The sequence below is a fragment of the Asparagus officinalis genome, chromosome 3, assembly GCF_001876935.1.
Source record: "Asparagus officinalis chromosome 3, Aspof.V1, whole genome shotgun sequence".
Taxonomy (NCBI): domain Eukaryota; kingdom Viridiplantae; phylum Streptophyta; class Magnoliopsida; order Asparagales; family Asparagaceae; genus Asparagus; species Asparagus officinalis.
This window is the reverse complement of record NC_033796.1, coordinates 20,181,460-20,209,116: the sequence shown is the minus strand read 5'-3', so window position 1 is coordinate 20,209,116 and position 27,657 is coordinate 20,181,460. Positions and strand designations below refer to the sequence as shown.

The 27,657-nt window shown below is 36.9% G+C and overlaps 3 protein-coding genes across 3 annotated transcripts; 2 read left to right on the top strand and 1 right to left on the bottom strand.

The window, feature by feature from the left end:
• LOC109834736 (pentatricopeptide repeat-containing protein At1g55890, mitochondrial-like) lies at positions 4,081–6,053 on the bottom strand. The gene is made up of 2 exons (XM_020402758.1): positions 5,543–6,053; positions 4,081–4,931 (listed from the first exon to the last, which is right to left on the bottom strand). Exons 1-2 carry the CDS (start codon positions 6,051–6,053, stop codon positions 4,327–4,329), a joined length of 1,116 nt encoding a protein of 371 aa, XP_020258347.1. The 3' UTR covers positions 4,081–4,326.
• Positions 8,243–10,549, top strand: LOC109832129 (transcription factor UDT1-like). Its single transcript, XM_020399566.1, has 4 exons — positions 8,243–8,550; positions 9,834–10,007; positions 10,111–10,287; positions 10,397–10,549. Exons 1-4 carry the CDS (start codon positions 8,305–8,307, stop codon positions 10,481–10,483), a joined length of 684 nt encoding a protein of 227 aa, XP_020255155.1. The 5' UTR covers positions 8,243–8,304; the 3' UTR covers positions 10,484–10,549.
• Positions 11,739–22,404, top strand: LOC109833279 (pentatricopeptide repeat-containing protein At3g46870). The gene is made up of 3 exons (XM_020400885.1): positions 11,739–12,179; positions 20,758–21,148; positions 22,047–22,404. The coding sequence occupies exons 1-2, from the start codon at positions 11,802–11,804 to the stop codon at positions 21,145–21,147; spliced, it is 768 nt and encodes a 255-aa protein (XP_020256474.1). The 5' UTR covers positions 11,739–11,801; the 3' UTR covers position 21,148; positions 22,047–22,404.

Below are 27,657 nucleotides of genomic sequence, written 5' to 3'. Positions count from 1 at the left end.
TGAAATAGTATATGTACTATGTATTACCACGATGGTATACATATACATACATATTATATATAATATTATATATATATATATATATTATATAATACTAGTTTTACACACGTGCAAGCACGTGTTAATATCATGATTTAAGTATTTGAGCGTTTTGCTGCTCATTTTTGCTTTAACGCTTACATGCCCATTTTTTTTTATGTTTATTTAAATAGATACACATAATTTAATTTTCATGTTGATATTTGAATTGATAAAAAACAAAATAATTTAAAAATAATTAAATTTTCAATATTATTTTGACGATTAGGAAACTAAGCTTTATTTGAGAAAGTATAGATTGCAAAGTGAATAATATTAAATAGTGTTATTACAAGGAGGCTGAATATTTATAACCAATAGGCAAAATAGATTGATTTAAGTTATGTTAAAACATGCAAAAGTAGAATATGAAGTTTTCTTCTTATCCCTTTTGCCTCCCTCTCATCTCCGCCTCCACCTCCACCTCCGTTCTCCGACCGACGACATTCGACGGGCGACGACGACGATCGGCAGCGCAAGGTAAGAGATTTCGTTTTCTAGTTTTTTTTCTTTAATCCTCTTTGTTTTTTCTTTCGTTTTCCAGCTTTTGTTTTTTCTCCACTCGGCAGCAGCAGGCCATTAGCAATAGTTTTTTTTCTTTTCCATGTAGTTCTTTGTTTTTTCTTCTCCAACTTCTGTTTTCCTATAGCCATTTCGTCATTCTTTGTTTTTTTTCTCTGCAGGTAATTTGGAACCGCCGGTTATTTTTTTTCTTTTTTACTGTAGCTATTTTAACATCAAAAAAATAATTGTGTCATCTACTTCTTATAAACTAAAGGAGAACAACAAAAAAATTCTTATGAACAGTAAAAAACCAACTTATATAAATATATACAAATAAAACTTCCCACCCTCTACAAACTGCCTCTTCCTATTATTTTTCGGAAAACCACCCCACCCCCACCCCACCTCATAACCGCCCCCATGTTCTCTCTCCCTCTCTCCCACATTCCCCATCTTTTCCTTCCTCATTCATATCTCAAGAGCGACATTACTAATAACCAGTACAAGCTCCATCTTTTCCTTCCTCTTTCATAGATCTCGGCCTCTCTTTCTTCGCTCCGCCGCCCCCCGACGCTGCCGCCGCCGCTTCCATGGAGAAAGAGGAGATCGCCGCAGCCACCGCCGCCTCCGGCGAGGACACTAGCATGAATGATGTTCAGAGGTGCCTCATGTTTGAGGACGAGTGAGTTTCACCTTGATCTTTGTAAATTCCGTTGAATTTTTAAGGATTTTATGTTCTTAATGAGATCTGAATGATGCCAATTTTCGACAAGGACTCGATGAAAAGATAAGATTTTGATAGGATAATAGATGAGTCACATGGATCTCTGCCAACTTTCTTGCTCAAAATAGAAAAAGGTTGGACCGGGAGGGCATTATTCAAACAATTCGTAACTCAAAGATTTGTTTTTGGAGATTTGACAGCAGAAATCCCACACCCTCTTTGCAAATTTTGCAAATTTTCCTCTCTAATTTCATTATTAGTCATTCTATTCTCTTACTTGCATCAAGAGGTTGAAGATAGAAAACAAAATATCTTTTTTAATATTTTTATTTAACATAATATTGAATCAAACTTGATCGAATATCTAAACGATATAATAAAAAAAAGCAAATAACACCCCTATACTTCATATCTAAAGCAAAATACTTTATTTTAGTAACATTTTAGTAACATGTTCAATATTTACAAAAAATATTTTAAAAACCGTGCTTTGCACGGGTCTAAATACTAGTTTCTAATTTATATGAAAACAACCTACAATTAGTATTTCCGTTCTAATTAACCACCTGGGCCCACATATTTTCATTAAACCCATTTCTACTCTTATTAAATCATGTGTTTTGCACGTGCTCTCCCATCCTCAACCAGATCCTTAACCTTCACCCATTAACAAAACCTTAAACCCTTAATCAACCACACCCCAAACTAAACTCATCTTAATTGCCCCCACCCTCCTCAGCCATCCACATAAGTTAGCCCTAAAATTAGAAAGGGGGAAACTGCAAGAGGGAGGTTGAAGAAGCTATTGGTTTGGAGCAGCATCCCCATTAGTTCACTCGCCCTCCATATGTTGAGGAAGAAGAGAAGCAACATCAACTTCATGAGAAAGAGAAATCATGTCGATCTTTTTCAATCTGTAGTAAAAATCAAAATTTTGTTTAGGTTTCTTCTACCTTGCAAGAAACTTAATGTGTTTGTAAGAAATTTAATGGATCTAGAGTTGACTAAGTGGGGAGATCGGGCTTTGATTTTGCGTGAGAGAGAGAGAGAGAGAGAGAGAGAGAGAGGTTTGTGATTTATTAGATTTTTGTTAAGGTTTTAGTTAGGTGGGGATCCAACAGTTTTGTCTGGTTAAAGATGGGTTAAAGTGAGAGCACGTGCAAAACACATGAGTTTTGTAAGGGTAGAAGTGGGTTTAGTGGTTGTTTGGTACATTTCCGGGGAAAAAAAGAAAGAAGAAAACATTGTTTGAGAACCATTTCTGGACATTTCAGAGGGTTTCCCCCATTTGATTTATTTGGTTTGTTTCACATTGAAATCATAGGCTGGAAAAAAAGGATTTCTATTTCTTGGGTTTGTTTGAACATCCAAAAATTAAGAAATATCATTTCAGCCGTCGTTTCAATAGTGCTTTGAGCAATTAAATATTACCTTTTAATCTCAGCCGCCGTTTCAACAGTGCTTTGAGCAATTAGAAATTGCTTGAAGTGATATTTCTCACCCATTTCAGCCCATTTTGGTCTGAAATGGGTTTTCTACAAAAGCTGACGTGGCACCCCATTTCACCCCCTCATTTCTTTAAATCACATAGCGAACCAAAGGCGGGGAATGAAAATGTCTTGAAATCAAAATCCTATGTGGCGCTGTTGTCAGATTTCAAATCCTCCATTTCTCTCTTTTTTGAGCAAACAAACAGCCCCTTAATGAAAAATATGTGGGCTCAGGTGGTTAACTAGAACAGATACAAATTGTACAGATACAAATTGTAGGTGGTTCCTATATAAATTTGAAATGAAATGTTCTTTGTGTATAATTACCCTAACTTAAAGGTGGTTTCTAGGGAAAAAATGAAATGGATTGAAATGAATGGTGAGAATAATCACCAAATTATGTTATGAATTATTACACATTGATATATGTATAGGGTTGTTTATTCATATACAAGATTATATCTAAACTTTAGTACCCTATAACATGATAAGCCTTTACAAAAGAGGATATACCTATTCCTTCTCATACATATGTTTCAAGGTAAAAATGGTCTAAACATTTATATGCGGCAAACATTCATGGACATGGAAGATCAGGAACCATAGGGAACACCATAAAACCATTTTAACTATATCATGGATTTGATTATATGAGGCATTCATGGACATGGAAGATCAGGAATCACTGGGAACGCCATAAAACAAATTTAACTATTTCATGGATTTGGAAATATGAGGCAAACTACGCAAGGTAATTCATTACTTTGCATGAAAGACATCTAACATATATCTCTATATGCTAGATGATGGATTTTGAGATATAGTGCAGCTCCTGCTTCTACGCTACAAGTTTGCAATTTCCAACTCGTAATCCCATAACTACAATTTTAAATAACTATGAGTAACAATCTGAATTCAGTTACTGAATTATATTTAGAGGTGCTTTCTGAGAGAATAAGCTTTTTTTTTTCTCTACTGCCATGCACATTTTGTTAACTATTTTTTTTTACTTTTACCTAGTCTAGACAAAATCATGAACATATGGGAAAATATCTAAATCGAGTCAACAATGTTATACCTGATATAACTTGTAAGAAGGCAGGTAGTCAATTTTTTTGCAAGAAAGGATCTTCTCCGTTAAACCATAACTCAAGTACAAGACTCTTGGTATACTGCTAACACAATGGCACAACTTAAGACATCATTCGCAAACTTATTTCCGACACCACAAACAATTGACGGTTTGAGGGTCCACATAACTTGCAAGAATTGAGATGACAAGACTTGAAACACGGAATTGCATGAATAATAGAGACATAAAGTACGAACCAGAACAAACACATAATATGCACATCCTATATAGGTCAACAAGGATGAAACTACGACAACTAACCACCCAATGCCACCATCGATATTTATCACTGGAGTACAACTTACTTTCTAAGCATGGTATAAAGAAAACAAGGTGATTATGACCCATAGAGTATGAGAACTATAAATTTAACAGCATAGATTCACCTACCAGTCACTTCATGGCATTCTCACATTCTTCTTGGAGTACCCATTCTGCCGTGCAAGGTCCACAAGCTTCTTAGCTTTCTCCATGCTTGACCCCTTAACTAACCCATTAATGACCTCCTGAAGTATCGGTGCATCCACTAAACGCCGACGACTCATATTCTCATTACACAACTTAAGAGCGGTATCTAACTCTCCTGTCTTGCAAAGACTAGGAATCAAAACATCAAAGGTCCCTCTACTGGGAGCACAATCATTCTTTGTCAAATTCACATATATCTTTTTCGCTTCCTCCAAGTTTCCATCTTTGCAAAATGCTTTAATCAACGTATTGAAAGTGAAAGTGTTTGGCTTTAACTTCAGCCTCTTCAGTTCATCAGCAAGTTTTATTGCGTCTGCTGTCTTCCCTTCTGAAACTAGCCCTAACATCTTTGCATTAAAGCTCTTTGTATCAGGTTCAATCTTTTCCTTTACCATTCTATCCCAGATCTTTTCAGCATCGGAAAACCGGCTATTCCCATAAAATGCATTTAAGAGCGTATTGTAGGAGACCAAACAAGGAGAAAAACCGTTCTGTTCCATAACATCAAGTACCTCGACGGCAGCATCAAGCTCACCTTCAAAATAAAGAAATTGGCAAAGATGTGCCAAAATATATCAGGTTGATAGAATTCAGCATTTTATTACTGTAGAAACTCAATTTTTTTTAAAGTAATAAAACAATCTATGTTTTTTCTTTATTATAAACCGTTATTTTCCCCTGGTTTATTTTTAAACTCGCACACTCCCAAAATCATTCACACGCGAGCACCTAAGCTGATTATAATTTTCAAACCCAAAATCTGTATTAATCTGCTATAAAGTATGTAATCTGCTACAATTCAATTTAAATTGCTATAATATTTCTTAAACTTCTATAATATTAGATAAACCGCTATAAGCAGAGGGTCAATACCCTATGAATGATTCTGGAAGTGGGGGTTTAAAAATAATTCAGTATAAAAGAATGGATTCATTTTATTTTTTTAATATCTACAATATGTAATGAGTTAAATATTCTAATGATACTCTGTGCATTAAGAAGTTTCTCCCCAACAATTCATCAAGATCACTTTTTTTTTTCAAAGTATATAACAACGAACCCCCATTCACTACAATCAATCCCAAAACTATGAAATCAAACTCGAGAACTGAATCCAAAACCAATAGTCACCAATCAAGATCTCACCTTTAGCACAATTCGCCTTGATCAGAATATTATACGAGATTCCATTCAGCGAAAGCGACTCCGGCAACTCCTCAACCGCCTTCAAAACCCTATCAAACTCCCCACACTCAACAAACACAGTCAGCAGCGCATTGAAAGATTTCACGCTCCTAGGGCATCCCAAATCCTCAAGCTCATCAAAAGTCCTCTGGGCCTCATCGACCATCCGAGCTTTTCCATAGAGAGATATCAATCGGATCCCCGAACCCTCGCGCTTGAAATCATCTGTGAACTGCTTCTGGAAGTCGAGGATCTCCTTGACGGAGCTGTGGCGGGTGTCGAAAATGCGGTGGCGGCAGCGGAAGCGGTAGGAGTTGGAGGACAGCTTGAAGGAGGAAACGAAGCGCTCGAGGTTGCGCTCGTTGAAGAGGTTGTTGATGCTTGTGCTTAGGGTTTCGGGCTTAGGGTTAGGGTTTAAGGTGGCGGTGGAGGTTGAGAAGAGGCGGGAGAGGCGGCGGAGGCGAGGGAACATAGTGCGATTTTTGAACGGTCAGGATTTTGGGGGGAGCTTTTGGTTGCGAATGTTAGATTTTGGGGAAATTATTGCTGTAAACGGGTTTCAGTTTTCTTTTTCTCTTCATTTCTAGTAAAAATTGCAGGCCCCTGCTAAGTTTATGATATTTCAAAAATAATAGTGGATACTGATTAGTATAGTTGGAAATTTTCTTTTATGATGACAAAACTTACTTTTCATCCTAATTAAGGTCATAAATACTATTCACTGTTAACTCAAAATCAAAGGTATATATGCAATAAAAATTTTGTGATTAACTTATCATTGATTTTTCATTGAAAATGTAAAATTGCTGGTTTCTACTTCTCTTATAGGAGGATCCAAAGATTTAATGTTCATGCTACGGTAAGTATTGTGGTAAATTACTATGACATGAACTGTAAATTTTTGGGTGCCCCTTTTCGTATAGAGGAGTATATTTACTGTTCATACTACAATATTTTACTATATCATGAACAACACCTTTTTAAGTATAGAGCTGTAGATATGATTCTAATTTTTAATCATATAATAATCAAATCAAATGTATTAAACCTTAGAGGGAATCAGGTTCAAAATGCAAATGCTTAAAAAAACAGGGGTCGTGCTTTGCATGAGGTACACACTAATCTTTTTTATAATAAAGTAATCTTCACCTCAAAACTATAAATAAAGAGTAAGCAAATCATGAGATCAAGTATGTGTTAGATAATGGAAATTATCATGATTAACAATTTCAATCATTGTAATTGGTTGTGAAAATGTTTTTTTCTTTAATTTTAAATATGGTGAAACTTTTCCTGCTACACCATCTCAATGATATCCTTTGCGTCCTATTTCAAAGTTTAATAATTTGTTACATTATAACATAAATTGTAACTTGTAATCTTGTAACTTTCTCGCATGTCCTTAACATTCTTAAGAAGCTATCAGGTACGGTTAAGTAACTTACTTATTTTCAAAAAACTTAGAAATTTATGATCATGAGCGGCTAAGGGGTTGTTTAGTTCATGGATTAGTTTTGATTCATGTTACTGATGTAAAAAAAAATTCACATTCATAATCTTGTTTCTTTGCATGCATATTAAAGAGGATGTGAGGAATGCCAAATCCAAGCAAAATATTCCTGTTTGGTAGAATATAAATTTGTTTAGGATAATATGATATAATATCACTCTTTTTTTTTCCTTTCTAGATAAGACTTAGTAAAAATCAGAGTGAACTCTTAGGGAATTAGAATTGATGCATTAATCCTACATCGTAACTTCAATTTATGATAAAAAAGATTACCCAAACAATGCATTTAGTTAAGGTTCCTTTTTTTTAATGCAAAGTTGCAAAATGCAAGAAACAAATAGCCCCTAAGAGCATCTTCAATACATTCCCCATTTTATTGGTATTATCATTTTTGGAGAATTTTGAGCTTTTTTTGGTCCAACAGATTCCCCATCACATTCCCCAAAATAGGGACGAAGGAGAAAAAAATGAGAGTCTTCCCCAAATATGGGGCATTCTTCAAATATTTGGGGAGATCTTTGTCATAAATGCAGCACGTTCTTCAAAACAGGTTGGAGGAGAAAATAAATATAAAACAAAATCCGTAATTACAAAAAAAACCATGGGGAGCAGTTCCAATGCATAAGAGCATCCCAAAATATGGATATAGAGTATTTTTATTATTGTAATAAATGCAAGATTCTTCAAAATGGGGAAGCTATTGGAGTTGGAGCAAAAATAATTTGGAGAATATGACTTTTGCTTCCCCATTTTGAAGAAAATTTTGAGAAAACTGTTGGAGAAAATTTTGAAGAAAAGTAAAGCTAAGTTATGACTACGTATGCATAAAGAAAGTAAAACCTTTTTTCTTTGGTTTTTTTTTTTTTTTGGGGGGGCTCTCACCGGGGGAGCAAGCTACGCGTTCCGCTGTCCTCTCACAAAACCAGAAATCCTTTAATCTAGCCCATACTTTGGGTCATCAGGTTGGAAGAATACTTTCCCTCTTAAGCGGAGTTAGTTAACATATACAGTGGACAGGGCACATCACAAGAAACACTCTTAACGAACACCAACGGCTTTTCATTTTCCTCTCTTGAAATCACACCTCAACGCAAAAAAGAAGGGGAATAATAGTACAGCTTAACAACATAGCAACGAGATGCCTCTCTCTCTCTCTCTCTCTGCAATTTACAAGTACTTCTTCTCCGTTGCTTGTTAGCATTATTTGATAGCAATGCCTCGTTGGCCAAGAGACCAAGCCATGGAATTTGATGTGATGAACTTCGCAGACTCAATGCTTGATGGCTGCTACGGCGATGGAGGAGGAGAAGGGGAGTTTCGGAAGGAGCAGTCCGCGGCTGCAGCAGAGAAGGGAGAGGAAAGGTACAAGTCAAAGAACCTCGCAGCAGAGAGGAGGAGGAGGAGCAAGCTCAACCATCGACTCTTTACCCTCAGATCGTTGGTTCCTAACATTACTAAGGTAACAATCCCTTCATCCAATTATTTCGATTGGAATTTCTTCAGAAACATTTCATTTCTGCTCCCTTTGATGTTATCAAATTCATGAGGATTATTAATCTAAATCCCAAAACATGGATGTCTTATTATTATTATTATTACTTTTCCAACAAATGATCCCGCATTCAGCTTTCTTTGTTTTCTACCCTGTTTTAGTAGATTTTGATCCTCCGTCCTCTTTCCCATAGAATTGACTCTTCGATTTTTTCTGTATATAGTGATACTACTAAAGACTCATCTTTAAGAAGTGCTTCTTCTCACAGAAATTTTACTTACAAGAACATTGCGTAAAGGCAGGCTTACTCATTTACAAGTAGCTACGTATGAGAAATAAAAGGGATTCTTGACAAGTTAATGGTCATCAAATTTTAACACGCTTTGCATTTGGCTGTTAAATAGTGAGGATTCACTTATAAATATGAATCAGTTGTTTTTTTAGAGAATGCTAAATGTTAACATGCTGATTGTTTAGAAACTAGACGCACGGTTTTACAATGATTTCTTCGGTTCAGGATATCAGTTTCCTTTTTTTCCCCTTCTTTTTTTTTTTGCTAGAGTTCAAGATCCACATGTTTCTGTACTTAATTTTCTCTACTGGAGAAAAGTACATGCTCGTTCAGGTTTCTCTTTTATTGTCATTTCATGGAGAATTTCTGACCCCTTGCACATACTTATAAGGAAGCGGTTTTCCCCAAAATCTTAAAGAAACGCAGTCACTTATTCTCCAATTACATTGTCTGCCTTTGTATAAACTTTTGATGCTGGAGTCTGCAATTTTGTAAAAATGTTCTGCCCCTGCATTAACCCTCCACATCTCTTTAGATTTTAATTTCTTGCCGGGGCTCCTCTTTTAACTGTTTACATTTCCCCCCCGAAATAAGTCTATTGGCTATTTATGTGCAAAAAGATCTAGGTTGCTTTGAGGAAAAGAATTCCGTTTTGATATTTGTTTTTTTAATCTTGAGTGCCGATATGAATATGGCAAACATATAACTCCTTTTTATATTTTATCTCATCAGTACTAATATGAAAACAGATAGTTATGTCGTATCCAGTAACAATTTCAATTATTCCGATGTATTATAAACATATGAACTGATAATATTTTAGGCAGAGCATGCGAGAGACCAGAAACTGGAACTGGACGCTTTCTCCCGAAATAATCAGTATACGTATTAATTGATGTATGCAAAAATGAATATAGATTGGCTCCTCGTTAACCTACTAGAATCTCCTGTTCTTTAGATGAGCAAGGAGTCAACCCTCATTGATGCAATGGATTACATCCACAACCTCCAAACACAAATTAATGACCTGAAGCTTGAGCTTTCGAAGATTTGCGAAGAAGAGGACCGCACGAAGCAAGGGAGCACATCTAGTACAGAGAGCACAGCTCCTCCAGAGATGGCCCGATACCAGGTACAGTACTTTAAACCACAGTCTATTTCTGACAGTATGAGGGTGCAAACATAGTGACTGAAATCTTGGAATCATGTGTTGCTCTTAATTTTATTGGTCCTAGGGAAGGGTTGAGCTGAATCCTATGGGACAAAACAAATTCCATGTTAAGATTATGTGCAACAAGAGGCCTGGAGGGTTTATTAAACTGCTTGATGCCCTCTCCAGAAATGGACTAGAGATTACTGAAATCAGCTCCTTTGCTTTTTCAGGTTTTGATCAGATAGTTTTTTGCATTGAGGTAAAGGTTTGTTTTTAGCTATTTAGAGTTCGTTAACTTTATTCGTTATGGATATTTCTGGTGATGAATTCTTAGGCTGAACCAATGTTTGTTATGTATTATTTTTCAGGCAAGGGGTGATAAGGAGATTCCCATTTCTGAGTTAAGAAAGCTTCTAATGGCGATAGTCGAAGTATCTGAGGAGAATAATAAATGATTAATTTTAAATCATGTTCAGTTGGTATTTGTATGAATAGATTGATTTAGAGTTTGAACTTCAAAGTTTTCTGTGCTTTTATTTGCTTTAGTAATACAAAAAAAAAAAAAAAAAAATCCTTGGTTCTCCTGCTTAGTTTCAAACGTATTGGATCCCTCACATTCTGGGTATTAAAACAGACAGCTTCAGGAACTGTGCAAAATGCACGAAAAAAAAAGAAGGGTTAATTGCTCATGGATTCTCTATAGTATAGCTATTGAGTACTTAATATTTTCATTTTGGCATATAGAATACCTGGATGAAACTTTTTGACTCTTTTACCCTTGGTGAAATTTTGGCAAATATTGTCCGTGGATGAAATTAGTGAGTCTATCTGAGAGTAGGACAGTCAAAAAAAATTTAACACTAGGTCTATCTGGCAAAATGAACTCTAGGGAAAGTAAGTTCAAAACTACTTTACTATAGGGGCGAATGTGCGGTTAACCTGAACAAGAGCTATGAAGCAAGTAAATGTTACATTCTGCTTAAGTATGATGTATCTAATCAGTTTAATTAGTTGTTTAAATGCATGAGATAAATAACTAGTGCCTTCTTCCTTAGTGAGATAAAGATGAGAGAGGACAAGTAAAGCTGATGTTCAAGTGAAAAAAGAACAAAGGAAAAAAACATAATGACGGTGCAAACAGCCTCATGTGAGCTACCACAAACCCCAAAAATCTGATAGTGCAAGGATTTTTCTGCTAAATCATTGAACTACTCCCTGTATGATTTTTCTGCAAAATCTTTATATTATGCGGGCCTGTTAAAAGCTAGTCCAAGTCTGAATTTGGTCCAGTTATGAGGTGTTTTCTGATTGGTAAAAACTAGGCCAGAAATTACCCGATTCTTGTTAGTTTAATTTTGAGGGTTTAAACCAGTTTCGTTATAGATCAGGACGAAGTTGGTCCACAACTAAATTGGTTCTGATAAGAACCAGTTCTGAAAACAAGCCTGGCCCATTTTTACTTAGTTGCCGAATACATTCTTAATAATGTCATTTTCCCTAAGAGCTTTGTTACAGGGACCCAAAATATGGGACCAATAAGGGGGACAAGTGAGGTGTCCCTTTCCTATTGGATAATGAGTTGACAATCATTAATGATGGCCAACTCATTATCCAATAGGAGGGGGATACCTCACTTGTCCTCTCTATTGGTCCCATATTTTGGGTCCTTAAGGAATTTGGATCGGTTAACAAAGACAAAGCCCATGCCGACCCATTGCCCTTAGCATCTAACAAAGGGTTTAGCATCTAGCTGAGGTTTAACCCCTTTCTTCAATGGCGATTCGAGCTCTCTCTCGATCAAAACTTATCAATTTCTCTCCGTCGATCCTACAAAGCCTCCAAAAACCCTCACAAAAATCGCCTCTTTTCTCTGACAGCCATCTCCCCATTCAAAACCCCCAACCCAAAAACCCTAATTTCTCTCACAATCGCCTCTATCACGATGGGAGGCCGAGAGGACCCTTATGGAGAGGGAAGAAGATGATAGGAAAAGAAGCCCTTTTCGTGATTTTGGGGATGAAGAGGTTCAAAGATGATGAGGAGATGATGAACAAGTTCGTCAAGTCTCATGTTAAGAGGCTGCTCAAGATGGACATGATTGCTGTGCTTACCGAGCTCGAGAGGCAAGATGAGGTTGAATTGGCTCTCAAGGTAGGGTTTTGAACTTTTATTTACTGGCATTTGATGTTTTATAACTTCCATGGCATAATAGCATCTTTGATTTTATAGCTTAAAGTATCTTAAGAATATAAAGGAGCATCTTGAAGCGTTCAAATGTATGTGGGGACCTTACAATTTTGGAATAATTGTGCTGAAGTGGGTTCTAGGATTGAATTACACAATGGTTTAGAATTGAAAAGGCCACCTGTTTTGTATTTTTATTTTGGCATCAGAAGTGTTTGATTTCATCGCAATTAAGAAGCGTTCTTAAGATGATAGGTGATCCTCAATTGAGGAAGACGGAGCGTGAATTTCATTGCTGATTCAAAATGAATTTAACTGCCACGCCCCCAATTTCCAAACCTAAAACGAATATCGGAGCCAGACTATGTGAAAAGTCCTCCAAAAATATACATTCATTAAAAGCCCATCAAAATAATCTCTTCATTGAACTAAAACCAACAATAAATATTCTCTATAATCCCAAAAGTCAACATTAATCCAATTAACTCATATAAACAAATATTCCTCAACTTGAAATAAAACTCGATCTAAAGGAAAGAATCTCATTATTACAAAACTCTCAATTTATCAACTAAACATCAAAGACTTTATTTAACATTCACCTAGAAGACAATAACAATCTCGAATTTTATTCCTTGCTCCATTCTAAGAATTTAAAAAATCATCAATCCCCCCTAATCCCGAGTCTCTGAAAAGAATGAAAACAACACAATGAGTTCACAACTCCAACTCATAAGTGGATAAATTCGTACATTGAACACTGGTTTTGCAAAAATTTAAATATTTTGACAAATGATAAGCAAAACATAAGAATGATAGAGAATCTTCAATGAACTCTAGTAATTGATGCAAATATTTAAGAAAACTTAAAAATCATGAAATAAAAATAAGCAGGCCACGTCTCAATGCGATCAACACTTTATACTCCGGTTGATTCGGTAAAACCAACAATTATTAAGTCCGTGGTTCCGAAACAGTCAGACCCAATCTTAGGCTCTTAGCGCCAAAATAAAACTTCATAGAGGCACATTGAGCCCTATTTTAATAACTTGCTTATATCCGACATATATAGCTATATTGATCTGAGATGCATATGCTTTAAGAAAAAAATAAACAAAGTTTATATAACCAAATACTTTATAAATAATTGCTAAAGGCTAACTAATAGTGAATAACGAGGTTATCGGTAGCGGATAGCGTCGCATAGCGGTGAGGCATCGCTAAGGTTATTTGGGGCTATTATGACAAAATAGCGGTGAAAATCGTAAAATCAAATAGCGGTCTAATTTAGATATGAGTGAATACTAAAAACAGATTAAAAATCTAAAAAATCTAAAAGTATATATTTGATGATTTAAAGAGATCTTAAACATAAAATAGACATGTAATCATCACATAATACCAAAGAGGACTGAAGAAAAAGTCAAAGAGTCGTCGTCTTTGAAAAGATGAGCTGAGCGGTGAGAGGACTACCCTAGGAGGAGCTCACGGTGAATGAGATGAGAGAAAGTGCTGAGTTAGATGCCAGAGGCTATGAGAGACGGCAGGAATACGCTAAAAATCGTGGGAGACGGTGGAATGCAGTGGTTAAAGGTCGGGTTTAATTTTAAAAAAATAAACCTCAAACCGTTTTTAAATAACAGTCAAACAACGGATTTTGCACGCAATCGCCTGTTATTTGTCGTTAGGACGTGCTATTGGTCGTTTTTGCGAACGGAAAGCGCATATTCTGCAATATGTCACCGTTATTAGGCGATAACGTGGCGGGAAGAGACTGCTAACGCTATTAACACCGCTATTGTGGGGCTATTTACCGTTATTTATAACAGTGGTGAATAATCTATCACATATGCATCTCAATTTACTACTATATGATAAGACATGATTGTCACCAAAGAAAAAAACATACGCTTGTACCAAAATATCTGCATGCATCACAAAATACAATCCAATCAACAACCAATATATGAGTAAATCATACAAAACGTTATAATCCATCAGAACAAATCCACATATACCTGATATAATTTTATATGAAAAATATGCAGCACAAAATGCATAAATCACCACTTATATTAACCCGAAAGATAAACCAAAAACTACTCATAACACCTCCTCGAAATCACTTGGATCCCCTAAAGAATACATATAACCAAGGATCAATACTATTGTGAACCCTCGGCTCAAACACATGCTAAAATAATCAAAAGGCGTACTAATTAATAACGCACTATATATTCAGTCAAATATATATATAAACAAATAAAATATACACCATCGCCTATTCAATTCCTTCGATATAACTTGTCCGATTATCCAAAAGTCTATAGGCAAATAGATATGCATCCATAAACGTAGTTTATCATTTTTCTAATATAACTAGAGTCATGCATAGCTAGCAATCTATTATATATATAATTAAGGAAAAATTGTGTCAAAGCCCCAAATTTCAAAACTCAATGTGTCCTAGCCCCTCGTATTTTTTACAATGTCCTATAGCCCCCAAAATTTAAAAAAATGTGGCCCAGCCCCTCCAGCTCATGATTAGCCCATATTTGACCTAAAAACCCAATTTTACCCCTATTCTCCTTTTCCTTCCTCTCCTCTTCTCCTTCTCCTTCCTCATCCTCCTTCCTCCTTCCTTCCTGGCAATCCTCCAGTCCGTCGTCGACTGTGCATGAGCTCCATCAACGATCCTCTTCCTCGTCTTTTTCTCCTTTCTCATTCTCTCCTCACTCATCTTCCTTCCTCCTTCCTCCCCGGCGATCCTCCAGTTCGCTACCGACTCTGCATGGGCTCCACCGAAACTGATTCGTTCTCTCCTATGTTACCCCGACACGGCAAAATGGATGTCGTACCCGTGTCGGGTGCGGTTTGGGTACGGTTCTGCACCCAAACGGCAGGGACACGACAATTTCACGAGTGAGGACGAGTGAGGGGGAAAAAGTTGCGTACCTGAAGGAGGGAAGATAGTCGAGGGAGTAGTAAACGACGATCTTCGAGGGATGATGAGCTTTGAGGTACGACGAGCTTCGAGGGAGGAGTCGGCGACGAGATTCGAGGGATGACGAGATTCGAGGGACGACGAGCTTGGAGGGAGGAGTCGACGACGAGATTCGAGGGAGAACGGTGAAAACCCTAGCCCCAGAATCCACTTGGAGTCGGATCTGAAGGAGGAGAGAGGAGGGAGAGAGGAGCTGATCTCGATCTGAAGGAGGAGAGAGGAGAAGCCAACAAAGGGGATCTAGGGTTTCTTTTTCGTTTTTGTTAAAGGGACTAGGGTTTCAGTTATAAAGCTGGGCCTGAGCTTGGGCTTGGGCTTGGGTTTGGGTTTGGGTTCGGGTTTGGGTTAAAACCGGTTTGGACTTTTATTTTTTAAATAGTTGGGCGGGCCATTTAAGCGGTCCGCTTAGCTTTGAGTTTGGGTTTAGATCTAAGGAGTGAGCTTATTTCCCAATTTGAAATTAAACATAATAAAATTACTATAGTTAATATATTGTGTCCTCGTACCCTACTTTTTACAAATTTGCCATGTCCTGTACCCGTACCCGTGTCCGTACCCGTACCTATGCAACCTTGATTCTCTCCTTCCCCAGCGATCCTCCAGTTCCTGAGCGATCCTTCTTCTTCCTTCCCTCCTTCCTCATTCTCTCCACCCTCGTCCTCCTTCCTCATCTCCTTTCTCATTCTCTCCTTTCTTATTTCCATCACTCAATTCCAAATCCGACTCTCTCCAATCTTCACTATACTTGAGTTTCCCCCTAACTCCTCGCCTGAAGAAATTTATGAAAAATTCGTTCTGTCTTCAAGCCCCATGGAAAAAGACTGTGTGATTATGCTTTGTTCATTGGAAGCAACCAGTCTACGCGTATATCTACCCGAGATGTTCCTGGAGTGAGAGATAATTGTATCTACTTGTATATTTAGCCGAGATGTTGAGTGAATTAGTCTTTGTTTAAAATTTTATTATACACAGGTCATTTTTGTTGGCTTAATTGAAAAATAAAAGCTTACATACAAAAATTTTCATTTAAAATAATAGATGTATAAATATTCAGTAGATTAATTATTAAGTTTTACCTAATACAAGTGAACTATAGCAAATTAACTGTTAACGTTAACTTGTTCCATGTTAAGTATAGTGGAGTAAGTGTTAAATTTTTTCTTTTAAATGTTAAGTTTTGTTAATTAAATGTTAAGTTTTACCTATTACATGTGAACTATAGTCGATTAACTGTTAATGTTTAGTTATTCCATATAAGTATAATTGAGTAACTGTTATCTTTATTCATTTAAATGTTAAGTTTTATAAATTAACTGTTATGTTTTACCTAATATATGTAAACTATAGTTGACTAATTGTTAACATTTACCTAGTCCTTCTTAAATATAATTGAGTAATTGTTAACTTTTGAATAGGATTATATAATGTAAAATACCAAGTGTTAATATATGTCTACTAAAACTCACAAAGTACCTATTAATGTACCTTAACTCTTAAATTGTTACAATTTAGCTTTCTTTGTTTAATGTTTTTAGTTCTAATAAACTTGTAGTATATATTTTACTAATTTTTTAGTTCTAATGTTGCAAGAAACTTTTGTATAAACCCTAGCTCCAATAAACTCACATAGCATTTCTCAAAAAACTTCTGAATGCTCGGGTTATTTAAGATCCAATTACGAGTGAGTCCATCCCTTAAGATATGAGTGATCAAAGAGCCCATTAACATCGAAAGAGCTCAGCCGCCTTTATTCTTTCATGTTCTTGCTCATTAACCACAATCATTGTGGTCCATGAATATGTCGCTATTGTAGTCGGTCTCCGTCATTATACTTTATATGGAACAACTAAAGGTTAATAGTTAATCAACTATATTTTACATGTATAACACAAAACTTAACATTTAAAAGAATAAAGATAACAGTTATTCAATTATACTTATATGGAATAACTAAACATTAATAGTTAATCAATGTACTAGGTAAAACTTAACAGTTAATTAACAAAAATTAACATTTTAAAGAAAAAAATTAACACTTACTCCACTATACTTAACATGGAATTGGTAAACGTTAATAATTAATTTGCTATAGTTCACTTGTATTAGGTAAACTATACAATTAATCTACTAAATATTTATACATCCATTATTTCAAATGAATATTTTTGTATATCGTCTTTTATTTCTCAATTATCAACGCATCATGTACAAACTACATATAATTTTCAAGCCAATAAAATGGCCTATGTACAATAAAATTTTATACAAAGACTAATCTACTCAACATCTCTTCTCTTCCTTTCAAAACACAGTCCCCATCTAGTATCCACAAAGTCTTCGATAAAGTAGATACAGTTGCCTCTCACTCTGGGAACATCTCGGCTACATATACACGTAGACCGCAATAAACAGAGCATAATCGCACAGTCCTTTTCCATGGAGCTTGAAGACAAGATGAATTTTTCGTAAATTTTTTCGGGCGAGGATATAGGGAAGAACTCCAGTATAGTGGAGATTGGAGGGAGTCAGATTTGGGATTTAGTGATGGGATTGAGCAATATCATCTCCAATCAGTCGTCGTCGGTGGCCAACCAACCGTCGGCAGGGTCCATGTAGAGTCGGTGGCGGACTGGATGATTGCCGAGGAGGAAGTATGATGAGAAAGGAGAAGGAGACGAAGAAGAGGGTCGCTGATGGATCCCATGCAAAGTCAGCGACGGACTGGAGGATCGCCGGGGAGGAAGGAGGATGAATGAGGAGGAGGATGAAGGAGAAGGAGAAGAGGATGAGGAAGGAGAAGGAGACGAGGAAGAGGATTGCCAGTGGAGCCCATGCAGCGTCGACGACGGACTGGAGGATCGTTGATAGGAAAGAGGAAGGAGGATGAGGAAGGAGAAGGAGAAGATGAGAGGAAGGAGAAGGAGAAGATGAGAGGAAGGAGAAGGAGAATGAGAAGAGGGGTAAAATTAGTTTTTTAGGTCAAATATGGGTTAATCATGAGCTGGAGGGGCTGGGCCATTTTTTTTTTTAAATTTTAGGGGCTGCAGCATATTGCAAAAAGTATGAGGGGTTAGAGCACATTGAGTTTTGAAATTTAGGGTATTGACACAATTTTTCCTATGATTAAACAAAGAAAAACAGCAGCAAATTGTTGCATGCTACTAGGACTTTTACCATGGCCATGATAATAAGGCCTAGCTAAGAAAATATATAACAGACATGTACAAGAAGGTCCAAAAGATAACACGTTCTGAAGCTAGAGTCATAGTCAACATCACCTAGAACAGGATCTAGGTAACCTAAAATAAGATTGGCGCATATTCTTCATCTACAGCGGATAATAGTCTACAACAAATATTAGATATAGAAGCAATACCTCTTTCTTGTGTAACAATCACCACTTGTTCCCTTTCAATACAGATCCGGTTAACTTTTTTTGGATATCTACGGCATTGCCGCTAGAGGTTGCGGCAAAGATAGGAGAGCAGGGTTTGATTCACTTATATTAAGTACAAATTTACAATAACCACCCTAAATATAATTTTATTAGGTAACTTTCTTCTTGCATAAAGGTCATTTATAATCTAATATTCATAATTAATATAACTAAACAAATAGCTTGTATAATTATCGAAGAAATTTGTAAAATGTAATACTTATAATCAAGTGAAAATTCGGGTTATTTCATTAACAATTATTACCAATAGATTATAGTTGAAAGTTATGCTCAGATAATTAAAAGAAAAGATACAAAGACGTGGTAGTTTTTAATCTGAAAGAAGAGACCGCCCTTACTGTAGTTCAGAAGAAAGGGATTCATGTACCCGAGTCTAACAAATTATGGACATGGCTATATTGTTCTTGTGGACATATGATGAAAAGTTTTTGTTTGAATACAGACGTCAAATAAGAGCTTCCTATGAATATGTTTTTGCTGCAAGTTCTTCATTCTTCTATGAATTCATATGCTTTACTAGGCATATGCTTTACATGGTACAAATTGAAAACTATTCACTCATCATTTCTCTAATTATCTATTTTGTTCTATCATATATGCATGTTTCAATCTACTTTGTGGATTTGGTATCCTGCATGTGTAACGCCCCGCCCCGGAATTCCAGAGTCGGTACGCTATTAGATCTGATGGACTGGCCTCACAAACCACCACATATCTTTTCAGCACGTTTTGTCCTCACTCACGCGCTCCCTGGAAAACTTCCCAGGGAGTCACCCATCCTAGAATTTCTCCAGGTCAAGCACGCTTAACTTTGGAGTTTCTAAGAGTTGGATTCCCGAAAAGAAGATGCATCTTGGTGGTATGAGTATTCCAATCAAATCTATCAATACTAATCACATCACCCTTTCAAGGGTTGGGGTATTACAAACTCCCCCACTTAAACTCACAACGTCCTCGTTGTGCCAAAGTACCATCCGTGTGAGATTCTAGAGGTGGCTCCTACGGCCTCAAGAGGTGGCTCCCGCCCTCTCGACGTAGCACTTTGCGCCGCATAGCACTTAGCTCTCACAATTCCGGTTGGCTTGGCTTTGATACCATTTGTAACTCCCCGCTCCGGAATTCCGGAGTCGGTACGCTATTAGATCTGATGGACTGGCCTCACAAACCACCACATATCTTTTCAGCACGTTTTGTCCTCACTCACGCGCTCTCTGAAAAACTTCCTAGGGGGTCACCCATCCTAGAATTTCTCCAGATCAAGTACGCTTAACTTTGGAGTTTCTAAGAGCTGGATTCCCGAAAAGAAGATACATCTTGGTGGTATGAGTATTCCAATCAAATCTATCAATACTAATCACATCACCCTCTCAAGGGTTGGGGTATTACAGCATGATCAATCGTATGAAAGAATAATATCTATATATCATGTTTAACTTGTGGGCAGGGTCTAGTTTAAAAAAGTAACTTTTTTCTGCATCCATAAGATATCCCTTATTTATAAATTTATGTGATGCTGAAAAAAATATTTTCTTTGGTTTATTAGAAATAGCCTGTAACAGATTGGACGAAGAAATAGGAAAAAAAATCTTTGTTGATTTGGTATTGCTGAAGTATAGAGTAAGTCTTTTGGAAACACATGTAGTTCCGCAGGAGCTTACCATGTGAGGTTCTTTTTTTTCCAGTGATTTTGCTAATCTCTGAATTTTTTTGCATATATGTTCATTTTTGTGATGTATACTTCACAATATTATGGTGGCCACAATTCTTTCTAGTTCACATGTACGCATTTCATTTTTATTGATCATTATATTGTGTGGTCGATCATATATAGTCTTTCTATATTTATTGTGTATTGATTTTTGTGTGATGTCTAATTTCAATTTGAAGATTTTGCATCTTTAAGAGATTTCCCTTGTAAAATATTGCGTGTAACAAAATAATGGATTGTCAAGGTGTGCTGTCTATTGTCTACATAAAGTATATATTCCCTAGAGTACAATTCTGAGTCCTAGGTAAATTCTTCATGTGCTTGTTATCAATAGATGTAAGTTGTAACTGACCAGCTTGTATGACTGTTGACTCAGATGTTTAGGATTATTCAAAAGGAGCCATGGTATAGGCCAGATGTATATATGTATAAGGACTTGATTATTTCCTTGGCAAAGAGTAAAAAGATGGAAGATGCTATGCAAGTCTGGGAGAATATGAGGAAGGACGAACTATTTCCTGATTCTCAGACTTATGCTGAAGTTATCAGGGGATTCCTGAGATATGGCTCTCCTGCTGATGCAATGAATATATACGAGGACATGAAGAATTCTCCTGATCCACCTGAAGAACTGCCTTTTAGGATTCTTTTGAAGGGGCTTCTACCACATCCTCTTCTAAGGAATAGAGTAAAACAAGACTTTGAGGAAATGTTTCCTGAGCGTCATATTTATGATCCACCAGAGGAGATCTTTGGAATGAGATGAGGTACTTATGTTTTCAGTTCCTTTGTATTCTTTTGTTCCATTTTGTTTAATTAGTTTTGTAAAAGGAGTTTCCAACTCTCAATGAGATTATGACTTTTTTTTTGGAGTTTTGGAGCTTATAGTTCATATTTCATAATGACACTGTACGTTCAAAATATATGTTCATGCAGACATTTAACTAGGACTTTTGGTCATTGTTGATGAAATATGTGGTCTTGTTTGAGCAAAATTAGTATCAAATTGGGTTTCAGATACAACTCGTTTACTTGATAACATATAGAAATAGAATATTATGCAGTCGTTAGAATTGCATGCTGTAATGAATGATTATGAACTGTTTATGTATTGACTTCTTTCCATGTGAAATTTGTTTCTCCAAAAACACACAACATAATACAAGATTCTGAATAAACAAGCTCTAGTGGTCGATAATCATGATAGCCAGCACTAACAATAGAGTTAGAAGGAGCATGCACTAAAACCGCAAATCATTGTTGAAATACGCTAGAGTTGCTTTTGGGTCACAATTAGGTCCCTCTTTCATGGTAAGGATTATCTTCTCCTTGGTCAAAGTATAATGCATATACTTAAACATGCATCTAAGTCTTGTGGCTTGTACCTTACATTTGTCCATAGGTTCATAGCATCTCACTGTAAGGTGCTGACCTCTTATATACATGCGTACGCACGTTTGTGCGTGTGCTGGGGGTGTGGATGAGCTGATGCGTGATGTTTTCAAGTCTCATAAAAAAGTAGAGATTATTGTCATCCCAGATCATTTCCCCAGCAACTATTCTGAAAATATCTTTGAGCTAGATACCATAGAAAAACCATAAAATATTCTGTGAATGGACTTTTTAAACCTCATGAAGATAAATAATTTGCATGTATGCTTAAAGGGTGTGAGGGTACTTCTCACCTGAACTTGGAGGAGTTAGAGATGGATATTGGTTTGTGTCTTGCATCCTGTTGAAAGTACCTGGAGTTAAGAAGGAGAAGGGTCGATGGAGTTGACGTTTACCTGCAAATCACGAGTGAAATTATCGGTGCTTATTATGAGTGGGTGTGAATTAAATACGTGCAGGATTGACCTTTCAGGTCTAAATTTTTTTGAAAAGCTTTCAGGTCTAAAATTGTCTGTACCAAGATGTGCTTCATGGTTTAACCTCCTGTGGCCTTACCTAATTACTATCAGGGCTTTTCTGAGTCAATCAGTGAAGATATATAGCATATATAGTTATATGCTATGGATTCCAAGCGGCTAAGTATGATGATTGAAATTTTCTTGAAAGCTAGGACAGCTTTTGTCACGTAGTGTTTTTTTCCTTTTCTTTTTCTTTTTTGTTTTTTTTTGTATTTATTTTTATTTTTATTTAAAATTTAAAGCATTTTATTTTGATTGCTGCCTATTCCACAACATATAACAGGAATTTTGAAAGGATACAGTTTTCCTCTATCAAATCATTATGTGCGTGACATAAATCAGGCACAAATATTACAAGTCTGAGTACTTTGGACCACCGAGAGCTTGCATGATCATACTAAAATTATTTGCCCTTTTAGGTGTGAAAAAAAGAAGGGATTCCAGTTCTTCTAAATTATTATCATCAGATTCATTGTACTGATGGCAACTTAATATCAGCCTGTCAAGCTTTTTGTTTTGTGCATCATGAAAACAGTTTAAGTGAAGGATGCCTGAACTAATATCTTATTGTACTTTGTCTGAACCATTTATTTTAATTTCTGGGTGCGTGAGAAACCATCCTTATGTTACTATGTTTTCTAACCTTGTGGAATCTTTCCAGGATTTGGTGATATTTAATCAAAGGGGTTTTTTCTTTGTTAAAGTCACCTTAAAAATAGGGTCATTTGACAGAAACTATATATTATTTTCATTTTATATGTAAACCAGCTTTAGAGTGGTTCTTTGTTCTAATCAACTGCCTCCTAGCCAAATCTTCACCGAAAAAATAAAAAATACCTTAAAAATGCATGTCCAAGGCACACGACTTGTATCTTAACTGCACCTAAATGTTACTAAAGGGAGTCATGTGTCTTGAATGTGAGTTTTAAAGGGTATTTTCAAGTTTTCAGTGAAAATTTTGGCTGGAATGGGAGATGGTTGATTGTAATAAAACTCATTTTAAAGATGGTTTGCGTATAAATTAAAAATAAAATGTGATTTCGTAAAAAAAAAAGACTATATTTTTTAGGTTTTTTTTTGGGTGCCAGGGAATCGAACCCTGGTCAGTACCGTGGGAGGGTACTATGATACCACTACACCAGATGCGCTTGTTTTGTTGTAGGAGTTACATACAACAACTTAACGGATAGTTTATGCACACACATCTCCTACAAAAAATAATCTCAACTATCAATAAACTTACAAAATTATGTGGGGAAGGTGACGACAGCAACCTAACTGTAGATGTAACAGAACCAAACCAGACACATGGTAAAGTTAGACTTTTACTTAACTGATGTCCTCTTCAAAGTCTATTGGAATTTGAAAACAAATGTTGCTTGACACATAATCAGCAAGAAGGTCTCTAATTTCTTTACCTCTCTTAAAAAAGATCAGATCTGGTGTTCGCTTTCTTACGAAAAGAACAAGCCACGTTACATTATAAGTTTTATAATCAGCTGCACTGTACTCTAAAATGAAAGAGAAAACAGGAAATTTTGTTATATCTTAGTCAGCTATAGCTTCTAACATGCACGTCTATGCAACTATACATCAATAAGCCTAAAGCATGATAAATTATATGAGTGCTATAGAAATTCAGACTCAATTAAAAAAAAATGAAATGCTTGCACTACTCTGACCAAGATGCTAATCAATCCGTTATGACCAAAATCTTCAGAAATCATGCACTACTTTAAGCTAGAAACCCCATGTTTACAATATGTTTCTAACGAAAGAATACACATTCAGAGCATCTCCAACCATAAAACCCAAAATGGTGTAGTTTTTACATCAAGTTGGTGTAGTTTTTACACCAAATCACTATTTTATCTCCAACCCATTACACCAAATGTTACACCAAAAAGAATATTCCTTTTATTATTCTTATCTTTTAACATTTTTATCTATTTAAAATATTTAACAAATTATATAATTATATATTATATAATGCATTACATATAATTAATTATAATAATATATTTACAAACACCTAGATTTGTAAAAATAGGGCAATAAAATTACAAACACCCATTGGTCAACCCATTCCCCCCTAGGGGCCGACCTTTCGCGATGGGTTGGGCATCCGCTCCCTTCTCCATTTTATCGATTTTATTTACTTTTTTTGGAAAGAAATGAAAATTTCGGAAGCGAGCTATAGAAAACGACGAACGAAACCCTTTGAAAAAAAATTGAAAATCGGAGAAGCTTTCCGGTGACGAGGATGAGGATCAACACAGAGAGAAGTTTGGGAGGCGATTCTTTCTCTCGAATTGAATCCAGAATCCGAAAGGCCAGCACTGAGAGAGGGGGGTTGCGTGACGGTTTGGGAGGTGACCAGAAGCTGACAAAAATAGAGGTTCGCCCGTTCGCTCTCTTTAAAATAACACTGCGCTATTCCTACAGTGTTGCGCCATTTCTGGCGCAACACTGTAGCAGCCCTTCAAAATAGCGCGCAGTTTACCGATCGGTTGGAGGAGCATTTTGGCGTCAATTTGGGTTTTTACGCCATTTTGAAGCTCCGTTGGAGATGCTCTCACGCCATTTCTTTTTGATAGTTTTCTACTCTAAAAAGAGTTATGTACCTATCACATTAATGCAGGTAGGGACACCTCACAATTTTTAGTTTTTTAAATTATTTTTTCATTGAGTAGAAAAAACCACTCACACGGGTGGCTGGTTGTCGCTTAATAATCTTTGTGATATTTAAGATGCCAGCTTATATATGAGCATGATAATGGTTTGGTATAGATAAATGATTTTGGCCTCTTAAACCTAAGTTGGATCGGCATTTTGTTTGCTCTCTGTAGGAGAGAGAGAGAGCTGTTCTCTCAATGTCGGATTATAGCTAGTCTTATCTTACTGCATTCTGTATGAATCTTGGTCTCATGCTCTCATTCATTTTATTAAAAAAACTAGATAATAAATAATTGAAAACATTTCATCATTTTGTTGTCTTGTCCCCTCCCTCCTTTCAAAACCTCAAACTCAAACTATATCTGAAGAGTGACAAGAATATTTGATACTGCGATCCATGGTAAGTCAAATTAAAATGAGTTATTGATGAATGATGTGTTGTGCGCGTCGCGGAAGCGTGACAACCAAACGGACGTGCTTTGAGAACCAAATCAAACAAACGTCGAGATAAAGGCCAAACAAATCAAAACAACGGCACAAATCCAAACACAATAGTTTTACGTGGTTCGGCAATTGCCTACGTCCACGGGGCAAGAAGGGGATGAGGTTTTCACTAATAGAGAAAGAGTACAAACTAAGATTACAAATCACTCGAAGGAACAAACTAATCTCACCAACAAATCTCTCAACCTCTCAACCAATAACCCTAACAGAGGAGCCCAAGTGAAGAGATTATTTCGGTGTGTGGACCACAAAACGTGTGAAAAAGCAAGGACACGTGAAAAGATCTGGTTCTCTTGGATTCCGCGTGAAGAGCCTAAGAGACCAGCGGATTTTTTTTTGGCTGGTCCACCCGAAAACACAGCAGATGTCTATAAAAGCCTAGTTTCTAGGGTTTTTGGAAGGCGTGCCAAGTTGAGGGGTTCTTTTGGCGGCAGCAAAAGAAAAAGGCAAAGCTTGGAGGCGTGCAAGGGCTTGGTGAAAAGTGCAGAGGGCTTGGAGGCGCGTGCAAGAGTAGGCAGAGGGGAGAAAAACAAGTGCAGGCGGCTGATTGGGGCGTGTGAAGGAGTGCAGCAGTCAGCAATTTTCTTCCTTTTGGCGGCTACAGTGCAGGTGCTGTCTCGGGTTTTGTGAAGAGAGAAAGAGTATTTGGAGGCTGACCTTTTCTTGTGAAGAAAAGCAAGGAGCCTATTTGAGGGTTTAGATTGTGAGAGTTGTAAACTTATTGTATTCTTTTTTCTCTATAATAGTAGATCCCCCTCCTTGCCCCGTGGATGTAGGCAGTTTGCCGAACCACGTAAAAATTGGTTATTTGAGTTTGTGGCCATTGTAATAGTTTTTAGGATCCCTCGACGCGCAGTCCTAGAGCTGACGAGAGGAAGAGCTAATATCCCACTTTGATGGGATATTAGGCTTCAGATTCTTATTCCCTTTGAGAAATAAGAATTCTTATCGATCTTTTTCTATTATTGTGCACCAGAAACTCTGCCGAAATTTTCGCTGCGCACAACAAGTGGTATCAGAGCCCAGATTCTAGATCTAGGGTTTGGTTGGAGGAGTAGATCAATTTGGAGGCCCGTTTAGGACTTCGTTGGTGATAAAGATGGGATCTTTTGGTAAAGACTCTATCTTTCAGTTTTGGATCTATTCTTTGTTCGTTGGTGCGTAAGATGTCGGGGAAAGAAGGTGCTTCGGGTGTCGAGGGTGGTTCTTCTGGCGTGAAGACTATTCAGAGTTTGAATATCCACTCTATGAAGATAGATGTGGAGAAATTTAATGGCACAAACAACTTTGGATTATGGAGATGCGAGGTTTTGGATGCGCTGAACGCGCAGAATTTGGAGGATACATTGGAGTTAGATGGCAAGCCAGATGAGATTGAAGAGAAGGTTTGGAAGAAGATGAATCGAACGGCGTGTGGTGTGATTAGGTCTTGTTTGACTCAAGATCTAAAATATGATGTGATGAATGAGACTTCTGCGAAGAAGATTTGGGAGATTCTCGAAAGCAAGTATTTGACCAAGAGTGTGGAAAATCGCTTGCATTTGAAGAGGAGGCTTTATCATTTCCAATTAAAGAAGGGAACCTCCATTAGAGATCACATGAACCACTACACGAAGCTTCTTGCGAATTTGGCGAATGTGGATGTCATAATTGAGGATGAGGACAAGGCGTTGCTGTTGTTGAGTTCCTTACCCGACGAGGAATATGAGACCTTCGTTCTTACTCTGATTAATGGGAAGGCATCACTTTCGTATAGTGAGGTCACCGCTGCACTTGTGAATTATCAGCTTCGAAAGAAGGATAATGAGGCTTCAGTTGAGCCGGTAGCGGAGGCGTTGGTCGCAAGAGGGAAGGGTCCAAACCGAAAGAATTGGAAGTCACAGTCTAGAGTAGGAAAAGATCAGTGTGCTTGGTGCAAGGAGACTGGTCATTGGAAGAAAGACTGCCCAAAGCTCGACGAATGGATGAAGAATAAGCAGAAGGGAAAAGGGAAGCAACCATCATCAGAAGCAAACATCGTATCGGATGGTAATAATTCTGACTCTTCTATTTATTCGCTTTCTATCAGTCCTACAGATAGCTATTCGGAGGAATCTGAATGGATGTTGGATAGTGGTGCGACCTATCATGTGTGCCCTAGAAGGGAATGGTTCTCCAGTTTTGAGAAGCTGGTGGATAGTGGTGTG